This window comes from Oryctolagus cuniculus, chromosome 7, assembly GCF_051225735.1.
Source record: "Oryctolagus cuniculus isolate XC-2025 breed Fujian yellow rabbit chromosome 7, ASM5122573v1, whole genome shotgun sequence".
In the NCBI taxonomy this organism is placed as follows: Eukaryota; Metazoa; Chordata; class Mammalia; order Lagomorpha; family Leporidae; genus Oryctolagus; species Oryctolagus cuniculus.
Genome location: NC_142873.1, coordinates 151,425,198 through 151,453,054, shown reverse-complemented (window position 1 = coordinate 151,453,054; position 27,857 = coordinate 151,425,198). Strand labels below are relative to the sequence as shown.

Below are 27,857 nucleotides of genomic sequence, written 5' to 3'. Positions count from 1 at the left end.
CGGTGGCACACCCGGGAGCAATCCCCACCGTGAAACCCCTCAGGGGCAAGCACCTTGCTCCATGTGTCTCACGCAGCTGGTGCTCAGGAAATGATTTTGGAATGAATGACACCAGTGCATCCCGGCCACTGGTTCCCCTCTCTCAGAACTCGCTTCCAGAAACGCCTTGGCCTCCCTGGTGGTGACTCCGCTAACTCCCATCTGAGCGAGTTCCCCTCGTCTGGTTTCCTCCACCTGGGCCCCGGGGCGTGTCGTCCTCCTCTGCCAGCCACAACCGAGCAGGCCCTGGCACTCTCACGGTCAAGGTGCTTAGCGGGCAGGCAGATCCCCAAGAACGCTCTGAGCCCAGGGCCGGGGTGAGGTGCCCGGGGCTGAAGGGATTACAAAGCCCGTGCAGTGGCTCAGGCCGTGACCTGGATAATTGTGGACTTCCAGCCTCCCACGCTGGAATGCTCTGGGTGACCGCCCAGGCCCCTGGGGCAGCAGAGCCCGCTCCGCGTCTGCATGTGCAAAGGGCTGTGCGCTGGCTGGGTCCCTGCAGACGTTTCTCCTCACCTCCTCCACGCCTGTCTGCATAGCTGGCTGCCAGTCACAGCTGGAAGAGCGACCCTGGGCTGCTCCCTGGGGGCCTGCAGGCTGGCGGGAGGCAGGGAGCCAGCAGGGCCCGGGCACCAGGTTCTGCCAACGTGGCTGCTCGTGGGGGCAGGCCTGGGGAGCAGGAGCTGAGCCAGGCCAAAGAGGTCAGTTACTGGCATGGGGGCTGCACAAATCAGCTGGACAGGGAGAGGAGGGAGCAGGTGGACTCTGCTGTGCCCCAGAGGGGCCGTAGGAGGGGCGGCCGGGCGGGGCACCTGTCACGGGGTCTCCCCAGGGCTGCCAGGGGCCAACCCTGTAAGCTGCTGTGACTCTAAAGGAGCCGGGCCACAGGTAAAGGGAAGACGAGGGCCACTTGGGAGAGCGCCCCTAAAGCGTGGTGCAAACGCAGGGCAGGGTTGCGACGGGGAAGATCAGACCTTCATTTCTGTTGCCCTTCATCTGGAGGGCTCGTCTGGATTTCTCTTTAACCCAAACCACAAGCAAATTTTCCCTTTCGGGAAAAGGCGTCATCAACATCCATTCAGCCTCCCTGAAGCTCTGTGGGCACCTGCTGTGTGCCAGACATGGGTAAGATGGGGTACCCGTGCTTTTATGGTGATGTCCCCACCCCCGCCCCGGGCGCTCTCTCCGGCAGTCTCCTCCCTCCTCTCCCCGGGACCCCCCTCTCGGGAAGGCAGTTTAGCCCTGTGCTAAGTACAGGCGTCTTCAAAGGGTTCAGGGATTGTGGGAGATGAGCCCTCCTGAGACTACCTGCCCACCAAAGACTGGACTCAGAGACACGACGGAAGCAGAAAGCAAGGCGTTTATTTCTCCCGGTTTCTCCCGGTGAGCGTCCGGCGGTCTCAGGCTCTCGGCTCCTCTTATCCCTGCCACGCAAAGACCCCTTTTCCCTGCTTCTCATTGGTTGAGAAAGTTGGGGGTTATAATCTGAGCCCGGATGGATGGTGTCAGAGGTGGGATGGGCACCCAGGCCTGTTGCTGGGCAGATGGGAGGAGAGTGGGGGAGGCTGGGGTTAGGGCAGCACAGGGAGGGGACGTGTGGTGACGGCGATGTCTGGGAGAGTGCTTCTGACAGCTCTTGGTTCAGACGGATGTGGCACAGACAGGGGTCCTGTGGTTACTGGTTATAGATACAGTTGGGGGAGTTGGTAACTAAAAAAAGGCAAAGGACAAGACCCGTCAGCAAGCTCAACTACTAACCTGCATCGTAGTTTTCCCCCTTAGCTCCCTCCCCAGCCCCGCTGCACACGGAGGCCCCTCTGCAGCCGGGGACCAGGCTCTGCCATCATGGCTGGACTACGGCTAAGCTGAGTCCTTATGAAAATCCACCCTCGAGCTGCTCCTAGCAGCGAGACGTCTACTCCAAAGAGACCGTCCGAGGATTTCAGGGTGGGCTCGCACGGAGGTCACCCGAGGGCAGAGTTCTGCCCGCCCCGTGCCCTGCTGTATCCCCCGTGTCCAGAACGGGGCTGGGCAAGTAGCAGGGCCGCTCTGGGTGGCTGCGGGGTAAGAGGCATGCCGTGTCTGCAAGGGTGAGGAGGAGCTTGGTGGAAAAGGGTGCCCAGGGAGCAGTAGGAACACAGGGCTGAGCGGGGCGAGAGGAAAGGGAGGAGGAGGAGGAGAAAGGGAAGGGGGGAGGAAGAGAGAGCCTGGGTGCTAGCGTCAGCCTTCTTTCCCAGACTGTGGTGAGGCTGGGGAGGGCGGCGGGGCAACAGGCGCCTCTGATTCAGCTGTCATGGGGGTGCTTTGTGCTGTCGCGGGGGTCAGGAGAGTTGAGGCAGGAGAAGAGGAGAAAACCGTGGATGCTGCAGGGAGTATCAGGGAGGGCATCTGGGAAGAGATGACACTCCCCCCTCCCCTTAGGTCCAAGGGAGACGTTTCAAGGCTGTTCTGGGTGCAAACGACACTCCAGACACTGTTCCCGTTTGCCCTTCCTCCCAGACACAGCTGGATTACAAACTGTGAAGTGCAGGGACCGGGGGATTTGGCTTGCCTTTGTTTGCTGTGTAGGATTTGCTCAAGAACTGGGACAAGCCGGGCATTCCAGCTGCGGGCGCCTCGGCGAGCGCTGAGTCAGACCACAGGAGGCTCCAGGGCTCCTCCTGCCTCCAAAGACGAGGGGGCGCTACTGCTTGGAAAAGCTTTGATCGGGCAGAAGGACAGTGGAGAACGTTCTAGGCGGAGCGGACGGCAGAACTCCAGGCAGGCAGGGCAGCCGGTCAGCAGAGCCCTGGGGTGTGAACAGTGTGACCGATTACGGTGCTCAAAGGTGAAACAAAGCCTGTGCCGGCCCCCAGATCAGTGTCTGGGTTTCATTGTCAGCCAAAGCGCTGGGGAGATGTGGACAGGGAACCAACCACTGGTGACCGAGAGCTGCCAGCGACGTACGGCTGTCGGCTGCCACCAGCCAGGACCAGCTGTGTGCATCTTTTTTTGCTGTTTTTTTTTTTTATATATATTTATTTTATTTATTTGAAAGGCAGAGAGAGAGAGAGAGTTTCCACTTGCTGATTCACTTCGCAAATGGCCGCAACGGCCAGGGCTGTGCCAGGCCAAAACCTGGAACCTGGAACTCCGTCCAGGTCTCCCATGGAGGTAGCAAGGGTCAAGGACGTCGGCCATCTTCTGCTGCTTTCCCTGGTGCGTTAGCCGAGAGCTGGATTTGCACTTGAACAGCAGGGGCTTGAACCTCAGCTAAAATATGGGGTGCTGGCCTTGCGAGCACCGGCGTAACCTGCTGTGCCACGATGCCTGCTGGTGCGGACCCCAACAGCGAGCCGACACCTGGGCGGGGCTGCCGCTCCCTCCGGATGTCCTTGCTTCCTTCTTCCATTCTCTTACCCCACAGATAGGTTCCAGCCGCCAACCCTGTATGGACGGTGTGCTGGCTGCTGAGGTGAGCATGAAGAATAAGACGGAGGGGTCTCCCGCCCTTGGGTGTTATGGTCTAGCGGAGGGAGATGTAAGCCTTAACAAGGAGTACAAGGAATTAAGGGATCGGAACGAAAAAAACCAGGGTGAGCTTGGGTAGGTAGTCAGGGAAGGCCTCCTGGGAGAAGTGTCACTGAAGCTGAGATCTGAGGACAAGGAGTCGGGAGAATGAGGACTTGCTGGGTATGTGGGGGCGGGGAGTAATTGCAGAAGCACCCAGCTCTACGTAGAGGACTGGGGTGTCTAAGGGCAGTCAGTCTGAGGGCACGACCCGCCACAGGGTGGCTGGTTGGTGGACACCTGAGCCCACCCGGTCCGTATCTCTCACAAAAGGCGTTGCTTTCGGCAGCACCCCTGCGCACGACTCCAGTGGAGGTGCACCTGTTGGACAGGGAGCGCAGAATACCCATCGGCTCCCTCCATGCCACAGGACAGCAGAAGGGCTCGCCATTTTTCTTCTGTGCTAAGATCTTGGTGAACTGTCATTTAAAAACCCGTAACCGACACAGCCGCCGCTGTGTGTTCCCGCTAGCCTCTCTGTGCCCGGGCAAGGAAGGAAGTTCCTCTCCTGAGAATTCCAGGGGGGCGTGTCCCAGCCACTCAGGCCCCGCCTCCCACGCAACCTTTCTTCTGAAAACTGGTCAGGACAAAGCACCTCCCAGGGGTGGGACCCTCACAGCCCGGACAGCCCGCTCTGCTCCCAGGACACAGGAGCTGGTAGAGACGCCTGTCTCAGCGGGAGCCCGAATCCCGCTCCTGCCAGCGCCAGTCCTGCTGTCCACTCTGTGATCTGTGGCTCCTCTCTCCCCAAGGGCCCTCCAGAGGCCAGGAGAGAGTTGGGGTGCTCCTGAGTCTCCGTCCAACCACGGGGCAGCCCTGGTGCCCGTCAGCCTGTGTGCTGGGACCCAGGCACCTCCCAGGCTTCCGGAAGTCTGCTCCCAGTGGGTGCAGGGGCAGGCCAGGCCCAGGCTCCGGGCGCACTTTCCTGGGAGCTCCCACTTCCTGCCATCTTGGCCAAAGACAGCCACTGCGTCCGTGCTGTGCCTGGTGTCGGGTTTGGGGCCACACAGACTGGCTGGGCTATGTTTCCCATCCTGTCCTGTGCATGTCCGCTGTGGGTGGGTTGGGGGCGGGGTTCTCAGGCCAGGGCCTGTTTGCCATCTTCATACTGAACTTGGGTCATCTTGCTGTTGATTGAGATCTTTCCAGAATGCAATTGGGACCAAAGCCCAGATGCCTCTGCCTGACACCCCGCCCTCTTTCTGGCCGACCCCGCTGTATCTCTTTGCTCAATCTTCCCCATCATTCCTGAATTCCTCATAAGTCACATGGGGGCGTGTCTCCCCTGACCTCACTATGTGCCCAGCATCTGCTGTGGATCAACTCAGAATGCAGGCTCAAGGCAGCTGAAATCATGAACCCATTATTCGTCTGAGGTCACACAGCTAACTAGGTGGTTCCACAACACGGGCTGTGGGGCAGTGGGGCCATGGAGGCAGGAAGTGCTAGATGGACAGTGTGTGCAAGGAGTCATGACTTCAGACAAGCTCCCTGCAGAAGGAGGAATCTCGGAAGACTTTCTGGAGGAGGAAGACTCAATATAGACTTGGTGCTGCCAGTGAGGGCCGGCAATCCTGTCATCCATGCCAACGTCCAGGAGGGCAGTAAAGCATTTGGCGGGGCCAGGACGTTTCAGCTCAGGTTCCCGGGGGCGAGCGTGTGTCCAGGTTTCTGTGGCTGCCCTTGGCGGACTTCAGCCCTGGGACGAGCCTGGTCTTGGGAGACCCAGCAGATGCCGGGAGCAGCGGGTGGGTGGGAATTTTGATTTCTCGAGCACCTGTCTGGGTGCTCTGGGTGCTGGGAGCAGAGCGGAATCCGAGAACTCTGCCCTCTGCAGTCTCCTGGTGGTGGGGCTGAAGTGACTGCGGATCTGCTCAGCCCAGTGGCTGAACATCACCAGGGATGGGGACTGGGGAACCGGGAGGGGACAGCAGCTTTGGTTCTGAGGTTCCCAGGGTCTCCAAGCTGGGTTGTATGGCAGGTGCAACCATGAGGGTGCTTCAGAAAGTTTGCGGAACAAGGAAATGAGAAGATGCGTCTATTTTGGTGCAAAAAATCATCCTGAAATCCATGCTTGTCATAATAGGTGCTTTCCTCGAAGTGCATATTACAAGGCCTCTTTGGCCATGGATTCCAAAGAAATTTTAGCCCCCAAATAAGCTAACTTTCCAGTTCCATCTCATGTGTGTGTACACATGTATTCCGTGTGTTTGTGTACATGTGTGTGTACACACGTGTGTGTGCCTAATCTTTCAAGGATAAGCTGGGGCTATGGGGGTGCAAGTGGCACTAGGGCTGGGGGAGTCAGGCAGTCACTCAGCAAACCCTGAGCACTTGCTCTGTGCCCAGTGCCAGGCTCCCGGAGGCAGAGCAGGCAGCGAGCCTACCTTCAGAGTTCACTTCGAAGACACAGCGGTCAGACTACTTAGAACGGCTGCCATGCAGCAGCCTCTGCTGGGTGGCTGGGCCCCTGGCGGTGCTGGGCCCCTCGCTGGCTCACCTGGCGGGGAATAGCCTCACCTGTCCGCACGAGAGACGGACTCAGACTCCGGAAATGCATGGAGGTGAATCCTCACTGTGTGCCTTGTCATACCGGGTGTCCAACGAGCAGGTGCACCCAGAGCAGTCCCACAAGTACTTTACACCCAGCACCCAGGTCCCTCCCTGTGTCCTGAGTACTACGGCTGAGTACTGCGGAGAGCGCAGTCTTGCACCTAATGTACGAAGCTACCTTCCTCCTTCCTTCTCTGCACTCTAATCTTCCCTGTGAGCGGGCTCCTCCACACCATCCTGTTTGCCTGGTGAGTTTGGGCCACATCTGCGAGGCGGCTGACAGTAATTTCCCATTCTGGGGAGAAAATGGACCCCAGACACCTTCGTGCAGCTCCCGGACTGATCCCGATTGCTGAGCGAGGCTGGCTCCAGCAGGTCCTATCTGACTCGCAGAGGTTCAACAGCCTGCCCAGGGGACACGGGGAGCCCGAGGCGGGACCCAGCCGAATGCAGGGCCAACTTGAAGCTCAGGAGTTTGTACCTGGCCTGAGCCTTCTCCTCACTCGCGTGTTCAGTTGTCCCTTTACTGAGTGATACTTGGAAAGTCAAAGCCAGAGCCAAACACGGGTCAGCCCGGGGCACCTGCTCAATGCCTGCACAGAAATAGGATGGAAATCCCGGAAGCCAGATGGGTGCACCTGGAGCGGGGGATGGGGGACGGTGAGGCGAGGGCAGGCCCCTGGGCGCACACCTGCATCTAGGAGGCAGGGGAGGGGGAGTGGGGAGGGCAGCCACACATTACACTGTGACCTTGACCTGGTACGGCCAAGGGGGGGAGCTCTGAAAGGAGGAGGCCTCTGCCTAGAAATCCGGCTTTTAGAGGAAAACGAAAGCAGAGCGAGGTCATCAGAGGCCAGGGAGGGCGGGTTCTTTGCTTTGGCCCGGTTTAGTTTGGTTTAGCACTGGGGCGGCGAGGAGGTGGAGGAGGAGGAGGAGGAGGAGGAGTGACTGAGCCCAGGGCACGCGTCTGCTGTTCTCTGTCCCAGCGGGCAGGGCTGCTCGGTCCAGCAGTGCCTGCCTGAGTGCACACTCAGTAAAGACTCTTCTGTAGCTCACGGGAGTTCCCCAGTGCCAGGGAGAGAAAAGCAAGTCAGCGGAGGGGGAGGAAGGGGCTCCCATCCCCTGGCCTCGCAGACAGTAGGGGCAGGGGTCCCGATGGAGGCGGGCCTGGGGCAGGACAGAAGCGGCCAATGGAGAACAAGAGGCGCTCCCCAGGTCCTGAGAAAACATTCTAGAAAGCCAGCTGCCACTTACTCACCAGCATGCTTCTGCCTGTCGCCGCTCTGGGTGCCACAAACGGAAAAGTTCACTAAATCCTAGGCAGGTGCACTCCTGGTCACACTGGGGCGACACGGCCAGGAGTGCGGAAGCCTGTGTCGACGCCCATGCGACCCAGAGCCCTGTTGACGGTATTTTATATACCTTTGAGAAATATTTGATTTTTGTTTTATTTTAGAGACACCGAGAACAAGAGAGAGAGAGAGAGAGAGAGAGGAGATCCTCCTTCTGTTGGTTTACTCCCCAAATGTCCACAGCAGCCAGGACTGGGCCAGGCCAGCACCAGGAGATGGGAACTCAATTCGGGGCTCCCACATGGGTGGCAGGGGCCCAAGTACTTGAGCCAACACCTGCTGCCTCCTGGCTGCTCATTGACAGGAAGCTGGATTGGAAGCAGAGCAGCTGGGACCCAAACCAGGCACTGCACTGTGTGCTGTGGGTGTCCCGGGCCGCGACCCGACCACTGCACCAAATGCTTGACCCCGCCCCCTTATTTATTGCTGTGTTTTTATGGGCTAACGTGTGATCCTTCATGATGCATATATAACGTTTAATGTTCACAGTAGCCAGCATTTCCATTTCCTTAAGCCGAAGTTTTGATTCACGCATAATAATTGTGGATATTTTCACATGGTGGATTCCTCACCAGGAGCCTCTGGGGCTGGGGAGTGATTAGTTTCATGTTTCCTGCAAAGAAACAGAGAAGTGTAGTAACTTTCTTGGGGTCACACAGCGACGATGTGACTGCTTCTCTACCCGTGTGCCTGAGGGAAAAAATGCAGGAGTTTGATGGGGACTCAGATGACAGAAGGCCAGTGCCTGCTGGACCCGGGGAGGCAGCATTTCGAAGCGTTTCCAGGGTGGGCTTTTCATGGGCTCCCGAGTTGCCCCAGCCTGGGAACAACAGGACCAGGGCTGGGGCAATGCTTCGGTCCGGGCAGGGGTAGTGCTGCCTGGCTCCCCAGGCTGTTCCTGGCTCAGGCTGAGCGAGACAGGATGAAACAGGAGCCAGGGGCTGGCAGAACCAGGACGCTTGCCAAGGGCTGGGGACCTGCTGAGGTGGGAGGGAGGGAGGGAGGCTGTTCCCCCACAGGGGGGTGCAGGGCTCCGTTCCTGGTGGAGGAGAGTCTCCGACAGTGGGTAGCCCAGCCAGACCCTCCTCCGCATCTTTGAGAGTCACCCAGGCTGTGACCTGCGCAGGAAGTAGCTACTCATGAACACAAGATGGAAAAGTCCCCGAGGGTCTTGGGGGTGGGGGTGGGGGAGAGGGGAATCTGGGAGCAGGCCCAGGCAGGAATATGGGAGGCAGCCAGAGAGGCCCTTAAAAACAGCCGGGCCCAGCTGCAGCCTCTTCTCCAGCCTGAGGGTCACGGACGGTCTCACTGGTGAGGGCTCTGTCTCTGGGGGCTGCCTGACCCGGGGGGTGGGCAGCTGCGAGGGGAGACCCTGGCCCACTTGGTGCAGGGACCAGGCGTGGAGAGGCCCCACCTCCCTCGCAGTCTGCAGGGGGTCTCAGCGCTGCCTTCCGTGCAGAGGGGCGTGGGGCCTGCTGATCCTCCCTGCCAGTGGCCACGCAGGGAGCTATCCCGCGGGTGATCGGTGGCTCCCCGGCCTCCAGGTCCTGTGCTGCCATCCGTCCGTCTGCCGCCGCCCATTGCTACAGCCACCGCTCCCTTGGAAATGACCTGTGGCTGAGCACGCGGCTCTTTGTGGTGGCCGGATAAAAACAGCCCTGGCCACATCCTTCCCTGGGGCAGTGCCGACTCCAGGCCACCTCCCCGGGACACGTGGGCTTTTCTCTCCCAGACTCCTTTGCAGGAGCCTCCTGCTGCTCCCTCACACGGGCAGGGGCAGGCCCAGGTGTTCTAAACTGCACCCGGATGTATGGGGGAGGGGCGGGCGGGGGCATTGGATCGGGAAATCGCTGCCGTTTGAAAGAGAGTTCATTACTCAGGGTTCCCAGGAGACGGAACTGGCGTGCAGGCCACGGGCGTGCGGGCACGGGCCAGGGCTGGCCTGGAGGCAGGAGGAAAGTACAGTGTGGGGCCTTGGCTGTGGTCCACACGGCAGGGCAGGGCAGGTGGATGCTGGCTGCTGCCTGGCCCACGATGGAGGGCAGGGGAAACAGTGGCTTGGGGTGTGTTAGGGCAAAGAGGGGGCTGGGTGGTTTGCACAGGAAGGGCCTGCTCTCTGGAGGGGCCGGGGTGGAATTCGCCAGCCCTGGGGGACAGGGTAAGAAGGGCAGAGTCTCCCAGGACAGCAGGCCCCTCAGGATGTCAAAGCATCAACAAGACACAGACAGGAGAGAGCAGGTGCAGTGCCCGGGGGCTGCCCAGAGGCCAAGGAGCGGATTCAGTCAAGGTCACAGTCGGTTTCCCCGACTAACCGGGACTGCCTGAGCCTCGCTCTTCGTGTCCCTAAAACCAAAGTTCATTCAGCCAACCACGGCTTCGGAGGGCAGATCCCCGGCCAGCACACTGATCCGTGTGCACCTCCAAGGTCCTTGTGGGCTTACAGGGACAGTGGACGATCACAGCACCATGGAACTGCCCACCGAGTGGTCAGGGACCATAGGGAAGGGGTGGCCTGGAAGAGTAGAGCCCAAGGCCTTTGCCCTGGCTGTTTGGAGCCCTTGGCACGCAGAGCAGGGGTGGACAGAACCCTTGGGAATGTCCGCAGAGCTTGAAGGGCTGTGGACAGAGGCCAGCCCAGCAGCCAGGGCGTCCCAGGAGTCCGAGGTCTGTGTTAGGAGGCCAGGCCTTGGGAGGTACAAGGCGGGCGGCTGCACACTGGCACCCATGACCCCTCTGCTTGGGGACTTGGTGCAGCAGGGCACTGCAGGGGTGTTGTCAGCTGGGCAGCCGTGGAGGAGCCGGGCCTGTGGGGTCCTGGGAGGGAGGGCAGGAAACAGGGAGGCCGCGGTAGGAGCAGGCGTGGCATTTCTTCCAATGATTGGCCTTGGACTCAAGGGATGAGGGCGTTTGCCAAAGACGGATTCTTGGGATGGAAATGTTATGAGGTGGAGCCGTGGAAGGGACACAGCACCCTAGGGTCAAAGTCCTCGCCCCTGGGGGGTGGGGGGCTTGGGGCCAGGGAGGCCCTCAAGGCCTAGGTGTGAATCCTGCCTCCACTTTTTTTTTAATTTTTAAAGATTATTTATTTATTTATTTGAAGGGCAGAGTTACAAAGAGGCAGAGGGGGGATGGGGAGAGAGAGAGGTCTTCCATCCACTGGTTCACTCCCCAGATGGCTACAGTGGCAGGAGCTGCGCCGATCCGAAGCCAGGAGCCAGGAGCTTCTTCCAGGTCTCCTATGCAGGTGCAGAGGCCCAAGGACTTGGGCCATCTTTTACTGTTTTCCCAGGCCAAAGCAGAGAGCTGGATCAAAAGTGGGGCAACTGGGACTCGAACTGGTGTCCATATGGGATGCCGGGACTGCAGGCGGTAGCTTTACCTTTAGGTCACAGCGCCAGCTCCCTTCCTCCACTTCTTACCAGCTGTGTGACTTCTGACAAACTCACTGAGCTCTCTGAGCCTCGGTTTTCCCCTTCGTAAAATGGGTACAATGACTCTGCAGAGCCTTTGGGAGCACCCAGGGTCAGTGTATCTTCTAAGTAGGCACAGTGCGTAGGTCCAGGGAAGTGTCTTGATTTTAAAGTCTTTCAACATCAGGAAGAAAAAAATTAATAGAATAATGGATATATAATAATTAACCCAGCCTGGGTTTTGTGCATGTATGTGTGTGTGTGCGTGTGTGTGTGTCTTCTGGCCAGTGTAAATGTCGAGCATAATTTCATATGTACATACATATATAGTGTTATTTTAAGAAAAAAAAAAAAACTAAAGGAAACAAAGTGCTTGGGGCCCCAAGAAGCCCCAGGGAGGCCCTAGAAGCCACTGACCCCTCGGGGGTGCTGGTGCGCCCTTCCTGACCCCCCTGCAGCAGCGTGGAGATGAGGGGGTGAATCTGCCCAGCTTCTGCCCCCAAAGAACCAGCAGAGGTGATGTCTCAAAAGCAGGTGCTGGCAGCACCGTGAGATACGGGAACCTAAGACAGAGCTGCACCTGCTCCCTCCCTGCCCCCACCCGTGCTCTCTCTGGCCAGGATGGGCTCTGGGCTGGGTCAATGGCTGGGTCCAGGTGCGTCAGACCCTGCCTTCGACCCGCACCTGCACAGCTCCTCTGGAGACGGCCCGTGTCCCTGGGTGCTTTCAGCCCTTCCTGTGCAGGGGCGGGTGTGTCCAGGCATTCGTCCTCCCCCAGCTCTGGGGGGGACAGTGTCCCCACAAAGCCTTCCTCCAGTGCCCCTTCTGCCTCCAGGGACCCCATTTGGTCACCACCTGGAGCTTTCTGTCTCATCTTTTCCAGTTAGGGTCACCTGGTGCTTGGTTTGTTTCTCCTTCCTATGACTAAAGACCTGAAGCTGGGAAACTTTATATACAAATTTATAAATGCAGAATGGCAGAGAGAGGGGGAGAGACGGAGAGAAACATCCTTCATCATTGGTGCACTCTGCAAATGGCCACACTGGCCGGAGCTGGGCCGATCCAAGGCCAGGAGCCAGGAGCTTCTTCCAGGTCTCCCACACAGGTGCAGGGACCCAAGCACTTGGACCATCTTCTTCTGCTTTCCCAGGCACATTCGCAAGGAGCTGGATAGAAAATGGAGCAGCCGGGATTAGAACCGGCGCTCATGTGTGATGCTGGCATCACAGATAGTGGCTTAACCTGCTGTGCCTAAACACCAAGCTGCTGCCCGACATTTTGGGGAAAAGAGGTGTACTTCAAGGGGCTGCGTCTCGTGACAGCCTTCTTGCCGACAGAGCCCTGATGTGGCTCAGGGCATCACGTGGCAAGGGCTGGGACCTGTCTGTGTGTGTCCACAGCCTCACGTCGTGGGGCCTCTCCCATGATGGATTCCTCCAACCCTGGTCACTCCCCAGGGCTCCCGTCCCCACTCTTAGACTTCTTTAAGTCTCAACACAGAGGCTCCAGCAGGCCCAGACCCCAGCGGTGGGTGGGGAGCGCCTGGTGGGAGCCAGGTGGGGGGCAGGAGGACAGTCGTGTCATGGATGTGTTTTCTTTTCCAGAACCCCAGAGATGAAGGGCCTCCTCACGCTGGCGTGGTTCCTGGCTTGTGGTAAGTGCTGGCCCCGTGGCCTCTGAGTGACCTTCCACCCGTGGGCATGAGACAGAGAAGGGGAAGGGTCTTGGAGACCACAGAGAGACGGCTTTTGCATCTCAGCTCCGCACTCACCGCGTGGACGCGGATGTCAGCAGGAGCCGCGGGGTCTCTGAGCCTCCTGGTCTCCCGTGTTCCGTGGGACGGTACCACGGCTGGGGAGGCCTGAGGCAGGGTCCTCGGAGACAAACGTCAGCAGGCCCAGGTTGCAGACGTGGGGCACGCGTGGCATATTTGCTTCCCAGTACGCAAGCAAGAGGAGGCCAGAACAGAACAGGGAGAGCAAAATAGAGACCACGCCCCTTCTCCAAGGGCTCCAGCCCGTGATCCCCGGGCCATTCTCCACCCAGGCCTGCCTGGGTCTTCCGCATATCCCATGCGGGGCTGCCTGCCACCTGGGTGGTGACCAGAGCTGACCAGTCCCTGTCCCTCCAGCCCTGTAACCCAGGACTCAACCCTTGCCAGGCTGTCTACCCCGTGCCATCTGGGGAGAGCCAAGGAGGAGCCAGAAGCCCCCAGGGCAGGAGAGCCTGGGGCAGGAGAGCCTGAGACCCACTCTGAATCCCTGAACAGGGCACTCTCCCTCCCGGCCTCGGTCTCCCACTTTGTAAGGTGGGATTTATTTATTGTACAGTTAGGATTTATTTATTTATTTATTTGAAAGAGAAGAGAGAGATCTGCCATCTGTTGTTTCATTCCCCAAATGGTCACAACGGCCAGGGCTGCGGGACCAGGCCTAAGCCAGGGGCCAGGGACTCCAGCCCAGTCTGCTATGTGGGTGGCAGGGACCCAGGTACTGCTGCCTTCTGGGCACATTAGCAGGAAGCAGAACTGGAAGCCGAGCCTTCGGGACTCAAACCGTCACTGTGGTACCGGATGCTTGCATCACAAGCCACGGCTAACGCCGCTGAGTCACAACAGCCTCTCTATGGGGGCGGCTAAGGGCCCCATCCTGCTTGGAGATTCTATGCCTTACGAATAAGAGTCTGTGCCTGTGAGGGTGGCAGGGGGAAGGGTGTTAATGCCAGAGAGACGGGAAGTTCCTCTCTGCCTGCTTCTTGCAGAGATCCTTTGAATGACACCGACTACTGCTCAGTCACTTACTCTGTGCTTGAAATTCACGCACTTTCTCTTATTTTAACCCTCCTGACACCGCTGAGAGGTAGGCGCTGATTATAGACGCCCATTTTCTGGATGAGGAGACCGAGGCTCTGTAATGGTCCCTTGCCTGTTCAACATCAGATTATTTATTTATTTATTTATTTGACAGATAGAGTTAGACAGTGAGAGAGAGAGACAGAGAGAAAGCTCTTCCTTCCGTTGGTTCACCCCCCAAATGACTGCCACAGACGGAACTACGCCAATCTGAAGCCAGGAGCCAGGTGCTTCCTCCTGGTCTCCCATGCGGGTGCAGGGCCCAAGCACTTGAGCCATCCTCCACTGCCCTCCCGGGCCACTGTAGAGAGCTGGACTGGAAGAGGAGCAACTGGGACTAGAACCCAGTGGCCATATGGGATGCCGGTGCCGCAGGATTAACCAAGTGAGCCACGGTGCCGGCACCCAACATCAGATTCTAATTAGAGGTAGAACCAGGATTTGAACCCTAGTCTGCCCATTTTCCATGTCCAAACTCAACCACTTCCACCCTCCTGCCTGCCCTCCCTTTGTTCCCCCCACTCCCACCCCCCAGGGTTGGGGAAAGGACAGGTGGTACTGGGAAGAAGACCCGGAGCGGGCTTCCCAGGGTCACCTGGGGACACGGACTGTTTTTCAGGTGTGCCTGCCGTGCCAGGGAGCTTGTTAGACCTGAAGTCCATGATCGAGAAGGTGACTGGAAAGAACGCCCTGACCAACTACGGCTTCTACGGCTGCTACTGTGGCTGGGGCGGCCGAGGCACCCCCATGGATGGCACTGATTGGTGAGCTCCTGGGTAGACCCCGCCTCTGCACTCACGTCATCTCACTGGAGCCCAATGGCAGTGCTGCAAGATGAGCGCTGAGCGCCAAGTCTCAGAGATGCCAGCATCATCAGATAACTCCCAGACAGCCCGAGATGCTGGCGGTGGCTTACGTGTCACCTAGTGTGACAGACGTCCCGGTGTAAAATCCTGAGGGACCAAGACATTCGACGGGGCAGGGTCTGCCGGGGTGGCTTGGCTCTGCTCTGCCCAGCTTCAGCCGCCCTGGGGCCGGATGCTGCACTGTCCACAGGGCTCACCCCTGGGCCTGGTACGTTGCCCCTGGCTGCCGGCAGGGAGCTCAGCGGAGCTGGGGGCTGCGGGCCTCGGTCCCTCTCGCTTGGGCCTCCGCAGGGTTGTTTGGACACCTCACAGCATGGCGACTCTTGGGTGTTAAAGCGAGTGTCCCAAAGCTGCGGGATAAAGAATATTGTATTTTTCTGGTCAGCTGAGGCAGTTTTGAGAAGGCTTTCAGAGAAGACTCCACCTTCTGCCTGGGAGGAGCCAATGTTCTAGATGAGCAGGTGATACGGGAGGTCTTATCGCTGGGTCAGCGATTCTGCTACTGCGAGGCACGTGGGGCGGAAGGGGCAGCCGAGCAAACAGAAGGCAGGTGGCTGGGCCCAGCATCTCGCTGTTGGCGTGGGAGTTTAGAAATCATCCAGAGGGTGGTGTGCGGGGAGCAAGGAGGAGCCATGTGGGCGTGGAAAGCAGCTGGAGACAGCCGTGTGAACTCCTGTCTAGCTTCATACAGCTGCAGATGGCTACAGAGGGAAATATGCATCCGCAGGTACTGCCAGGAGGTTTTGGAAAAGCAGGGTTGCAAGGGAAGTTTATTTCGGTGTAAGTTTTTTAAAAAATCAGTGCATAGGTTTTTCGTAATATGCATTTTGCATGAACTCCCTGAAGAGCCTTCACTGACACGTAGGTGTCTGTACCTGAGTCAGCATAAAAACGTATCATGCTGTGCTCCGTCAGGGGAAGTGGCAAAACTGCACAGCGTCGCAGTAGCCACCAGTACAGGTGCTGCCTGGGGCTGCTTGCTAACACCATCCTTCAGGGGCCGGATCCGGGGCTCCTTCGAAGAAATGGCCAATTCTAGGAATAAGGTAGGGCGTACACAGACTGACAGAAGAGCTGCTGTATTGCCGACAACGAACGAAGTGCTCCAACAAACCCATGACACAGGATCCCGCCTCGCCAGGGCTGTGTCCAAGGGGCACAGGAGCCAGCTGAGGGCTCCCAGGAGCTAGAATAGAACATCCTGAACAACAACAACAAAAATCACCACATCCCTGGTCTTAACAGGAAACAAGAAATCAGACAAATCCCAATAGCAGGCGTCCCTCAAGACTGCCAAGGTCATCAGAGACAAGGGATAAATTGTCACAACCTAGAGGAACCTCCAGAGACAGGGCGGCTAGGTGTAACGTGTGTCACAGGTGGGCCCCTGGAGCAGAAATAGGACATGAGGTGGCGACTAAGGAATCTAGGCTTACAATGAATGAAATCATATCGCTGCACCATCAAATAGGCAATTGACTAATAATTAGATGCTTGATTAGTAATATGCCCATTTGGGCTCATTAATGGCAGTAAATGTACCATACCAATATGAGACGTTAAGAATCTGTACCACCTCAATTTTTCAGTAAATTGAAAAACAATTGGTAATGCAATCTGGCTAACAGAAGTTCATTTTTGGCTCAGAGAGGAGTTTAAGGCGCTTCAGATGTTGATTTAGGGACTGTGGCACTGCCCGCCTTGCGGCACTGCCGTCTCCTTTGGCTTCAGGGTCCTCTCCCAGGACATCACCTTTCAACCAGGAGATAGGGAAGGAGAGAACGTGGAGGGCACTGCAGGAGGTTCTCGTGGGAGGCATGGGCGCGGTGTGTAGCCCCCTGGCCGGAACCTAGTCCTGGGGCCGCACCTGTTGTTAGGGAGGCTGGAAAGCAATTAGATCCTGAGCCGGGTGGAGAGAGTGGGTCTGAGATGCCCTGGTGCCACCCAGAGCCAGGCTCCTTCTCAGCCAGGTCACAGCCACAGGGGGCCTTTGCTGAAGCGCCATGTTTGAATTGTGACTCCTGTTAGGGATGTCAACCTACATAACAGGGAGAGAGAGAGAGAGAGAGAGAGAAGAGAGAGAGAGAGAGAGAGGTTTTCCAAAGAATAATGCTATTTATCTGGGACGGGCGGTACATGGCAATAGGAATACATGTATCACAGTAAACCATGGGTGCATCCAAGGAAGTTGGGGCAAATATGTTTTTATCAGCCAAAAATGAAGAAGGAAATTGTTTATATGAACTGCTGCTTGGATGCAAAGTTATTGGTCACAGAGACTGGGGGCTGGAGTGGCTTCGGCTCCTTGGTGAGGTCTGGTTCCTATGGCCCCGTCTGTGCCTTCCATGCACTGTTGCAGGGTGAAGCAATGTGGCAGGTTGGTGGCGGGAGTCTGTGCACAAAGCACGGGTGCGTGGAGTTTCCGTGGACTTCAGACGGTCCTGGAGAAAGCACTTAGGCAAGTAGGCATGGCCGCACCCCTTTGCTTCCTCCTAGTTCTCATTGGTCTGGGTCTAACAAGAAGGATTTCATCCCGTGTCAGCATCTTTCACATCTCCCTCCTTTGATCATGACCTTTCTCCAAAAGGGCCCCTGATCAGTGACCTTATGGCCAGGGTTCAAGTGTCCCCCAGTGCTGGGATGGACCTGTCCTGGTGGTCGGTCATGGCCCCCGTCAGGGGAAAAGAGATTCACGGATGGAAGTCAATGTCGAGAGCCCCCTAACCCCACTTGAACATCCAGGAAGCCGGAGCTGAGCTGTCAGCCTGAGTCTCCCCGGGTCGTCGCTCAGCCTGACCTGCTGAGCTGTTCTGTAGGCACTGGCTGTCATCTCGGAGTGCTGGGCCAGGGGGCTTTTGCGAGGATTTATACCTCCACAGAGACTTCAGACAGCACATACAATTTTAAAAGGAAATAATAAGAAAGTGGCATTAACAACAGCCTCAGTATCTGCCTGATGGTTCTGAGCCATGACCCAGGCTTGCAGGTAACCGACTGAATCCATCCAATGATCAGGAGGAACGAGGTGAGACCTGTTGCAGCCATTTTTCCTGAAGATTTACATGGAGGTGTTGCCGAATCCGCCCACTAGGTGGACTAATGAAATTTTAACAATCCCATCATCCTGTCATGTAAGAAAGGCAGGAATAAACGAAGAAAGCTAAAGACTTACGAGTTTATTATGATTTGGAGTCTAGTTCTGAGTCAACTCTCCATCCTGGTTTGTAGTTCAAACGTCTCTGGTTGTAGCACCAGAGGGTTGTTGTGGCCAGCGAATCAGACGTGAGACTTCTCCTTGGAAATTTACATTATTCTATCCTGTTTTGGCTTGTAGGGTTGTAAGAACAGAGCGGTTCCTGTCCTTAGTTGCAAAGTTATAGCCAGATATTAGAGAAAACTGGGAGAATTTAGAATTCAGTACAATCTACAGATCGATAATAATAAAAAATACTCTCGGGGCCGGTGCTGTGGCTCGCTTGGTTAATCCTCCACCTGCGGCACCGGCATCCCATATGGGCGCCAGGTTCTAGTCCCGGTTGAGGCGCAGGTTCTAGTCCCGGTTGCTCCTCTTCCAGTCCAGCTCTCTGCTGTGGCCCAGGAAGGTAGTGGAGGACGGCCCAAGTGCTTGGGCCTTGCACCTGCATGGGAGACCAGGAGGAAGCACCTGGCTCCTGGCTAGGATAAGTGAAGCTCTGGCCGTGGTGGCCATTTGAGGGGTGAACCAATGGAAGGAAGACCTTTCTCTCTGTCTCTCTCTCACTGTCTAACTGCCTGTCAAATAAAAATTTTAAAAAATACCCTCAAAAACAATGACCAGAGCTACAATCTAATGGCAAGATTAGTATAGTTGGGGGGAGGCAGGTTTAAAAATTATTTATTTATTTGAAAGGCAAAGTGATACAGAGAGGTCTTCCATCTGCTGGCTCATTCCCCCAAATGGCCACAATGGCTGGGGATAGGTCAGGTCTAAGCGAGAAGCCTGGAGCTCTATCTGGGTCTCCCATGTGGCTGGCAGGGGCCCACATCTGTGGGCTGTCTTCCCCTGCTCTCCCAGGCACACTAGCAGGGAGCTGGATCGGAAGTGGAGCAGCTGGGGCTCACTGGTGCTCTGTTGGGATGCTGGCATCGCAGACAGCAACTTAACCCACCGCACCACAATGCTGCCCTCAGGCATGGTGTTTCTTTAGATACCTAATATTTTTATATTTTAAACAAACATAATCAGAGATGAATAAATAAATTTGTTTAGAAAATGACTTTGTTTACATACAAGGAAAAGTGATTTTCCATATAATGATTTCAGATGTAGAATCTTCCCCAGACTAGAAAGCCAAAGCCAGGCAGACTTCAGTTTTACCTGTAGCATTTAACTGCCTGAAGTCCTGGGCCTGCCAGGAATCAACAACTTCTATTCCCTTACTGGAAGCCAGGTGTTTTATGTACATTTTACAATACAGCCTCCTATTTCCAGCCAGCGTTTCCAGTTGTTTCCTGTTATAAAGCAAGCAGATTGTTACTGGACCTATGCAAGCAACCATAGTGCCATTAGACAGACCAAACAACAGAGAGATTTGTTTTAATTTGGAGTAATTGAGAAGGAGGAAGAAAGCAAGCATCTTCACTTTGTTCACAGAAGTGCGCTTTGCCAAATTGCCGTCGGCTACAGATGGTTTGGGATCGAGGCTTCTTGGAACCTCCGAGACAAGAATGTTTAAGGACGAGCAACAGCCAGGGCTTGGCGTAGCCCTAACCCAAGTACCAGGAGCTTTATCTGGGTCTCCCACATGGGTGCAGGGGCCCAAGCACTTGGACCATCTTCTGCTGCTTTCCCAGGCGCATTAGCAGGGAGCTGGATGGGAAGTGGAACAGCCTGGCCAGGAACCTGCACCCACATGGGATGCCGGCATCGCAGGTGGCAGCTAACCCCGCTTCGCCACACTGCCCCCTTGTGGTGAAAATTCTGAAAAGAGTTTAGCAACTGACCACAAAATTCAGTTGCTTTCTTTGAAAATAAGAGTTGTAACTGACAGCTTCATCCTGGGACGATCAGACTTACGAAGTTCACGTAATCTCTAGAACATCCAAGTCAACAACCGCTCCAGAATACAGCTTAAAGATTTGCCATCACTTCATTGTATTCCAACACATCAGGGAAGCTGAGCCCGTTTGTCATCCCTGCACTCTGAAAGCTCCATCCTCTGGGTTTCTCTTAGAAAGGGCCCGACTGGAAGAACTCCAGGCTGGGGCCGGCGCTGTGGCTCATCGGGTTAACGCCCTGGCTTGAAGCGCCCGCCAGCATCCCATATGGGTGCCGGTTCTAGTCCCGGCCATTGCAGCCATCTGGGAGTGAACCATCGGATGGAAGACCTCTTTCTCTCTCTCTGCCTCTCCTCTCTGTGTAACTCTGACTTTCAAATAAATAGATAAATCTTTTAAAAAAAAAACCACTCCAGGCTAATTCTGAGTCAGAAAGATTTAATGCAGAACCTGGAGCCCGAGGAAGCCTGCTTGACCCAAACAGGATCTCTGACCAGCACGAAACAGTAGTCACTCGTTGGCAGAGTGAGCCCTAAAAGGCTTCGATAGCCAATGGATGCAAAAACTAAAGGAGAAACAAAACAGAAACCACGTGCACGTTTCCAAGTTTCGGTTTTACCAAGCACTCAAGGCCTGCATAAAGGCGATGTGAAATGCTGACGCTGACTTGATGAAGCACAGATCTTTGTTTTCTGAGGCCTGTTTCCAAAAGATCAAGAAACCACCCTGATGACGCAATTGTCTCTCCTTACAGGAAGCCCATTAGGATAACCTGGAAGTCAACCCGAGCGAAGGGACTTGAGTTTACCAGGGGCTGGGAGGGTGGTTATGAGCGCACACTGTGCTATAGATGAAGTGGACACGAAGACCAGGCCCTCCATCGGGGGAACGCACGCTGCTGGAAGCAGCACACACAATTGTCTGGTTACTCGGAGCAACTCACACACACCCAGGAAGGACAAGAATCGAGGAATCAGTGTCAGGCCGCGAAGGCAGGTCAGAGCTGGGGAGAAAGAAAACCCGCAGGAGTCGACTGAGAAACGGACAGAGTCAGCACTCGGGTTAGGAAGTTAGATGTGGGGAGGGGGCAGGCGTGCGGCACAGCTGGGGGCACCTGCGGCGCTTGTGGGGGTGCTGACTTTGAGTCCCGGCTCTGTTTCCAGTTCTAGCTTCCTGGCAATGCACAGCCCGCACGGAGCTGTTGATGGCGCCATCCCTGGGTCCCTGCCACCACCTGGAAGCCCAGGCTCGCCCTCCCAGCTCCCAGCTTCAGCGTGGCCCAGGGCAAGCCGTTGCAGGCGTTTGGGAAGTGAGCCAACAGATGGAAGATCTCTCTCCCAATCTCTCTCTCTCTCCCTCTCTCTCTCTCTCTTTCCTATCTTTTTGCCTTTCAAATAATAATTAAAGAAAAACTAAATGAAAACTGTAAAATAAGAAAAAGCTGCATAAGATAGTTGAAAATTTCAAAAAATCGTCAGACTTCAGAGTTAAACATCAAGGCTGCTTGTAATTAAGGTTTTATTTTTTTAAGATTTATTTATTTATTTGAAAGTCAGAGCTACACAGAGAGAGGAAAGGCAGAGAGAGAGAGAGATCTTCCATCCGCTGGTTCACTCCCCCAAATGGCTACAATGGCTGGAGCTGGGCCAATCCAAAGCCAGAAGCCAGGAGCTTTTCCAGGGTCTCCCATGTGGGTGTCAGAGGCACAAGCCCCTGGGCCAGCACCTGCTGCGTTTCCGGGTGCATTAGCAGGGAGCTGGATTGGACACGGAGCAGCCAGGACTCTAGCTGTTGTTCTGATACAGGTAACAGGCTATGGCTTAACCAGCTGTGCCACGATGCTGGCCCCTGAGTTTATAGTTGCATGACCTTTGTGTCAAACGGTGAGAACGTGAAACATCTCGCGGAGACAAATATCGCCCTGGCAAAGCCGGGCGGAACTTCAGACTAGCAATCAGAAAGCATCTTCACTTTCCTTTTACCAAGAAATTTACATCAAAGGTTTCTTTACGTTGTATGAACCGGAAGGTGTTTGGGCTAAGTCCAGTGTATTTTTGGCAGGTTCTAAGCGCCCATTTATCTCCAAGCCAATGAAAAACAGACCTCTTAGAAATCCACAGGAGGCCGGTGCTGCGGCTCACTAGGCTAATCCTCCGCCTGTGGTGCCGGCACACCGGGTTCTAGTCCTGGTCGGGGCGCCAGATTCTGTCCTGGTTGCCCCTCTTCCAGGCCAGCTCTCTGCTGTGGCCAGGGAGTGCAGTGGAGGATGGCCCAAGTGCTTGGGCCCTGCACCCCATGGGAGACCAGGAGAAGCACCTGGCTCCTGCCATCGGATCAGCGCGGTGCGCCAGCCACAGCGCCATTGGAGGGTGAACCAATGGAAGGAAGACCTTTCTCTCTGTCTCTCTCTCACTGTCCACTCTGCCTGTTAAAAAAAAAAAAAAAAAAGAAAAAGAAAAAGAAAAAAGAAAAAAAAAAGAAAAGAAAAGAAATCCACAGGAGGCCTGGGTGTATACTGCACGCATACATGGACATGCAACAAGTAGAAGTCGATTTTTGTCAGGCGTTTTCAAGGAAAAGTCCTTTTCTTTCCATTGGGTGTTACAGGTGGAGATCTGGGGGTGCCAGTTTGGGGAAAGGGATTTTCAGCGTTTCTGCCACTTGTGTCAGGTCTCAGGTTCCTACGTGGACTGTCTGCCTTTTGAGGGTCCCGGCTGGGTCAGAGAATTAAATCGAACCTAAGCTCCAGGACCGGGGGAGGGGAGCGCTGTCCGTGGGGTGGAAAGCCGCCTGTGGGAGTGAGACCCCCGGGGAGGCAGGTCCATGGCGGGGGTGCCCCCTGGACTGCACACGGAGCGCTCCACTGTGAACGGATGGCGGTGGGCGGAGTCATTTTCACAACGTGTGCAATGGTTTCTCGGTTTCCTTGAAGACGGTGTCTGTCTCTTTCAGAAAGAAATTTGTGTGAGAGAGACAGAGACGGTGAGAGGACGGGGTCTTTTACAGAACAACTTCACCCCTGCCTGTGCTGCCTTCTGAGTGTTTCTACTTGACAGCCGATAGTCTAGACCAGCGCATTTTAACTTTCGCTTTCTCCCCCTGGAATTTCCGGAGAGGTCTCCTGCGGAGAGCTGAGCTGGCCTCTGTGGACGGAGGAATCGGGTTAGCCCGGGAGCAGTTTTGGGAAAGTTACCAAGTTCAGCTTAGAGAAGGCTCATGGTGGGGGCGGGGGAGTCCCCGGGTGGAAGGGGGGAAAGCAGGGATTTTTTTTTGCCTGGAGGTGGGTATTTTGCAGTGAGGCTTTTTTTTTTTTTTTTTTTTTTTTGAATCCTGAATGCATTTTAAAGCTCCAGGATGCCAACTGAGAAACGTGTCTCGTTCCGATTGTTTGACCTCATAGTCGTGGGCTTTTAAATTGGTGCTGCCATGAACAAACACTCGGAGTTCAGACGATCCCCCAGATGTCTGACGAAGAGCCGGCTCGAGTCCCCACGGTCCGCACTGCCTTGGCAATCCTTTGAATTTCGAGACATGTGCATGGGGCTGGCGTCGCTGTGCAGGGGGGTAAGCTGCTGCCTGCGACACTGACATCGCACCTTGGAGCACGGGTTCAAGTCCCGGCTGCTCTGCTGCTCCCTTTGAACATACCTGGGAAGGCTGCAGGTGGTGGCCCAAGAACTTGGGCCCCTGCCACCCGTGTGGGAGACCTGCGTGGAGTTCAGGCTCCTGGCTTCTGCCTGGCCATTGAGGCTAGATCTGTGTGTGTGTGTGTGTGTGTCCCTCTTTCTCTATCACTCTGCATTTCAAATAAATACATAAATCCTCTTTATAAAGAGCCTGAACACACAACAGTTGAAATCCACCAAGTCGCATGGACAGAGGGAAGCTGGGTGAGAGGCAGAGTTCTTGTCCTCTCATCAGAAAGGGCTTGGCCGGGAACCACGAGGCCTTTATGGTCCCCAGAGGGGTGCGAGGGCACTGCAGCAAGTTCCAGGAAACGTAGAATTTAAAGGTGAGTTTATTTTGGCATAAAAATAAGGCTTGAATTGCACACAGTTTTTTCACAATATGCATTTTGAAGACCCCTCCCATGGAAGGTGACTTCAGCTAAACCAGCTCCCAGATGAAGTCAGCTGGGAGCCTCTGTGCGGGGCGGGGGTGCACGCCGGGAGGGCAGGGCCGAGTTCTCTCTGAAGGTGGGCTCGCCTCGGGCCGCTCCTGCACCCCGCCCCATCAGCCTCAATAATAAGCAGGGCGATCTTTCTGAGAGTACCGGCCCCGCAGAGGGAATCCGTGTGCTACAGTTAACTGTGGGGCACTGGGAGGCTGAGGAAAAGGGCAGGAGGTCTGTATCAGCCAAACAGGGAGAAGGGTTGCATCCCTACTTGGGGATCCCTGGAGAGCCAGGGCAGGGGTTGGCGTCAGCTCACTGATGTGGGTGCCATCGCAGGGCAGGTGCTCTGTACTGGGAGTGTCCTCCGAGTCAGGTGTGGGATAAAGACTGCTAAAGATACACCTTGTTCCAGAAAGCTGTGCGTGCTCTGTGCCAGGCGTGCAAAGCACGGGCGCATGGAATTTCTTGCGGGGTTTTAGGGCGTCGCTATCCCAGACAGGCAGGCGTGAGCCCTCCGTCTCTGTAACACCCCAGCTCTCATTTTGAGCGGGTCCGACAAGAAGGCTTTCATCTCGGTGTCGGTGACTTTCACAGGGACGAGGCGGGCGGGGGTGTCCTCCCTCCTCAGGATCTGAGTCTCCTGTGTCGCCAGGTGCTGCTGGGTGCATGACAAGTGCTACGGGCGGCTGGAGGAGAGAGCCTGCAACATCCGGACGCAGTCCTACAAGTACCGCTTTGCCCGGGGCCTGGTCACCTGCGGTAAGCCCCTGCCTTCCCGCCCAGCCCACTGGCAGAGCGGGATCCCAGCTGCTCTGGGTAACAGCCAGCCCATGTGTGGAGGGGCAGAGCCGGGGATGAGGGCCAGCACTCCTGCTGCCAGGGGTGGTGCAGCCTCTGCCACCCGCCATTGCCACGGGGCCACGTTTGCTGGGTTCTCTCACTTGCTCTTCCCCAGCACATCCTGGAGTCAGTTTCATTCCCCGCCCCCGCCCCCGCTTTACATAAAAGGGCCCTGAAGCCCAAAGCTTGCCAGGGCTGAGCTGAGCTCCAAGCCTGGGGATGGTGTCTCCGCTAGGAGTCCCACAGCCCAGACGCTGTCTCCACCATCAGGCTGGGTACCCCACCAAAGGGGAGAGGATGTGTTTTTCCATCAGACTGGGACTTCCCCAAATGCAGGAGCTGTGTGTCCCTGGACTGAAACCTCACCCTGGGCAGCAGCAGTGCCTCTCCCATCAGACTATGTGTTTCCCTAGCTTGGCAGCCATGCCTCCCTCATTAGACAGAGAGCTCCCTGGAGCAGGCAGCGGCCTGGGGAGCCTGCTTAGGCTAGAAGGGAGTGCCAGTCGGTGCGGCCTCATCTTGTTCTCACCCTGTGCTGGGGTCCCCTTTTGCAGAGCTGGGGTCATTGTGCCAGATGCTACTGTGCACCTGCGACCGCAAGTTCGTCTACTGCCTGAAGAGAAACCTCTGGAGCTACAACCCTCACTACCGCTACTACCCCAATTTCTTTTGCACCTAGCTGATCTCCACCAGCCCCGGCCAGGCCGCCACCTCCACCCTGCCCACCGCCTGGCTGCCCCCGGGGTTCTCACGGCCGGCTCCCGTGGCTGTGCCCTCAAGCTTTCTTCGTGGATATCCTGGGCTTGGAGGAGCCCCAGGGCCACGCTCCACCCAGCATCCCCACCCCAGGGCCCCTCAGGAGTGACTCTGGTCCCTGGACTTGAACTTGGAACCTCTGGGTCTGGGTGCACTCCACTCCCACCGGCAGCCATCTCCCACCTACCTGCAGGGTCTGTCCTGGGACGGACCACAGGCTTGGACGGACCACAGGCTTGGCCTGCACCCACCTCGACCCCTTCCCCAGAGGAGTTTTCCAGAAGAAGAAGCAACTGTGGCTGCAGACACCTGCCAGACAGAGGCTGGATGAAGTTCACTGCCGTGGCTGGCGGAATCCACACAGGCACTGTCCTGTGCTGCCAGCATCCCCTGTGCTGCCGGGGCAGGAGCCCAACATGGCCTGCAGCGACCGAGTCGGAGGTGGTGGCAGATACCCCCAGGTCCTCCACGTGGCTTCCTCTTGGGCTCACCGCCCTGCCACCAGGGTCCTCTGCAGCCCTGGCCACGTCCTCCATGCGTGGGTGACCCTGGTGGCCGCAGCTCTCACACAGAGAGGGTGGCACTTGAACCCCAGCTCTGACTTCCCCTGCTGGGCGAACGGCCTTGGGGCCGTTCCCAAACCTCTCGGGTGAAGTTCGGTTGCTTGACAGCAGAATTTATCATGTTCCTGGTAACACGAGATCAAACTCCTGAACCCCACCTCAGGCCCACCCGGGGGGTGCAGAGCTTCTGGCATGGCATTGAGCAGGAATTTAAAAAAAAAATAGGATTCTGCGACAGGGTTTATCTTTACCAAGTAAGGACATTAACAGACACAGCTCATCTACCATTTGTAAAGGGGCATCCGATACCAAGGCTGCAGGAAGAAGAAGGAGTCCCAAATGGTGGAGAGTCCCCCCCAGCAGAGGCCCCCCACCTCCTGCACCCCGCAGACCCCAGACTTTCCCCGTGACACATGGGCCCTGTAGGACCGGCATTGTGGTGTAGCAGGTAAAGCCACCACCTGCTACACTGACATCCCACATGGGCACTGGTTCGTGTCCTGGCTGCCCCACTTCCGATCCAGCTCCCTGCTAAAGATCTGAGAAAAGCAATGGAAGATGGACCAAGTGCTTGGGCCCCTGCCACCCACAGGGGAGACCCGGATGAAACTCCTGGCTCCTGGCTTCAGCCTTGCTCAGCGCTGGCCGTTGCAGCCTTCTAGGGAGTGAACCAGTGGATGAAAGACCTCTCTCTCTCTATCTTTCTGGCTCTAACTTTCCAATAAATAAATCTTTCAAAAAATGGAAAAAGACTGCAGACATATAATTCAATTTCTAAAGAACATGGGGGCTGTATTTAAAAGCCTCCAGCGATGAGACTGAGATGGCCTTGAAAGCCCTGGTGTTTCAGAGGTGTCCGGTGCAGCTTTAGAATCTGTGTCCGCCTGTGCAGCAGAAGTGGGGCTCTGATACCAGACTTGCTCAGGCAATTTTTAAGATCAAAGCCGTCCCCCAGATCACTTCGCATGGGTAGGTGGGGCAAATGAGAAGCTTTGTTCCAAAGCCATTTCTCTCCTATCTCAGCATTCTGGGTGGTGGGCTTCTCTCTCTCCCCATAGGGGTCAAGGGGCAAGTGGGGTGGTCTCGCTGGCTCCTTTTGCAGGAGGGGGCTGTGGAGCCCTTCTCGCTAGAGCCCCCCAGCTTAGAGCCATCGTGCCAAAACAGGCGAGGGAGGCTGTGACCCCTGGGGATCTGAGCTGGAAGGAACCATGGAGAACTTTTATTTAAGTCCAAAACATTTGGTCCAGAGAGGTTGGGAGACTTTCCCCAGGTTGTTCAGCACACTCACAGCAGAAGTGGCTCCAAACCACCACCTTCTCAACCTTCAACTCTGACCACAAAGAGAGAAAAGGGGACCCAGAGCCGTTCAAGGACTCACCTGTCCCCCACTCCCACCCCTGAGGACCCCTTGGACTGCAGTTCCGTTCCTTCTCGGCTCTAACTGCCTCTCCGGAGGCCAGGGGCCACCCCTGGGCTTTCAGTCTGGCCGGGGCTCTGGGCTTTGTCCTCCATGGAAGGACCCCACTGCTGCTGCCCTGGACCCACGTCTGCTGCCGTGAGCCGCTCTGGAGAAGCCGGGAAAGCTACGCGAGGCCCGAGACTGGGAGGAGGCTTCTAAACCGGCTGATTTGCCTCTGCCGGGGACGGCAGGAGAAGGCGGGTCCCTCTCAAAGCCACGTGGCTGCCCTTCTCCGGAAGCTGCTGCAGGGGCTGGCCTTGTGGCGCGGTGGGTTAAGCCCCATGGTTCCAATCCTGGCTGCTTCACTTCCGGTCCAGCTCCCTGCTCATGTGCCTGGGAAAGCAGCAGGTGATGGCCTAGGCACTGCGGCCCCTGCACCCACATAGGAGACCTGGACGGAGTTCCAGATTCCTGGCTTTGGACTGTTCCAGCCCTAGCCATTGCGGCCACTTGGGGAGTGAAGAAGTG

General features: G+C 56.4%; 1 protein-coding gene across 2 annotated transcripts; it reads left to right on the top strand.

Moving 5' to 3' along the window:
• The first annotated feature begins 485 nt into the window (after positions 1 to 485).
• PLA2G5 (phospholipase A2 group V) lies at positions 486 to 26,680 on the top strand. 2 transcript variants are annotated; one of them, XM_051856756.3, is made up of 5 exons: positions 486 to 740; positions 12,508 to 12,557; positions 14,374 to 14,518; positions 24,424 to 24,530; positions 25,166 to 26,680. In XM_051856756.3, exons 2-5 carry the CDS (start codon positions 12,518 to 12,520, stop codon positions 25,288 to 25,290), a joined length of 417 nt encoding a protein of 138 aa, XP_051712716.1. In that variant the 5' UTR covers positions 486 to 740; positions 12,508 to 12,517; the 3' UTR covers positions 25,291 to 26,680. The 2 variants fall into 2 exon arrangements, with proteins under 2 accessions (XP_051712716.1, XP_069933132.1); XM_070077031.2 differs by lacking the exon at positions 486 to 740 and adding an exon at positions 8,720 to 8,804.
• The last annotated feature ends 1,177 nt before the right edge of the window (positions 26,681 to 27,857 follow it).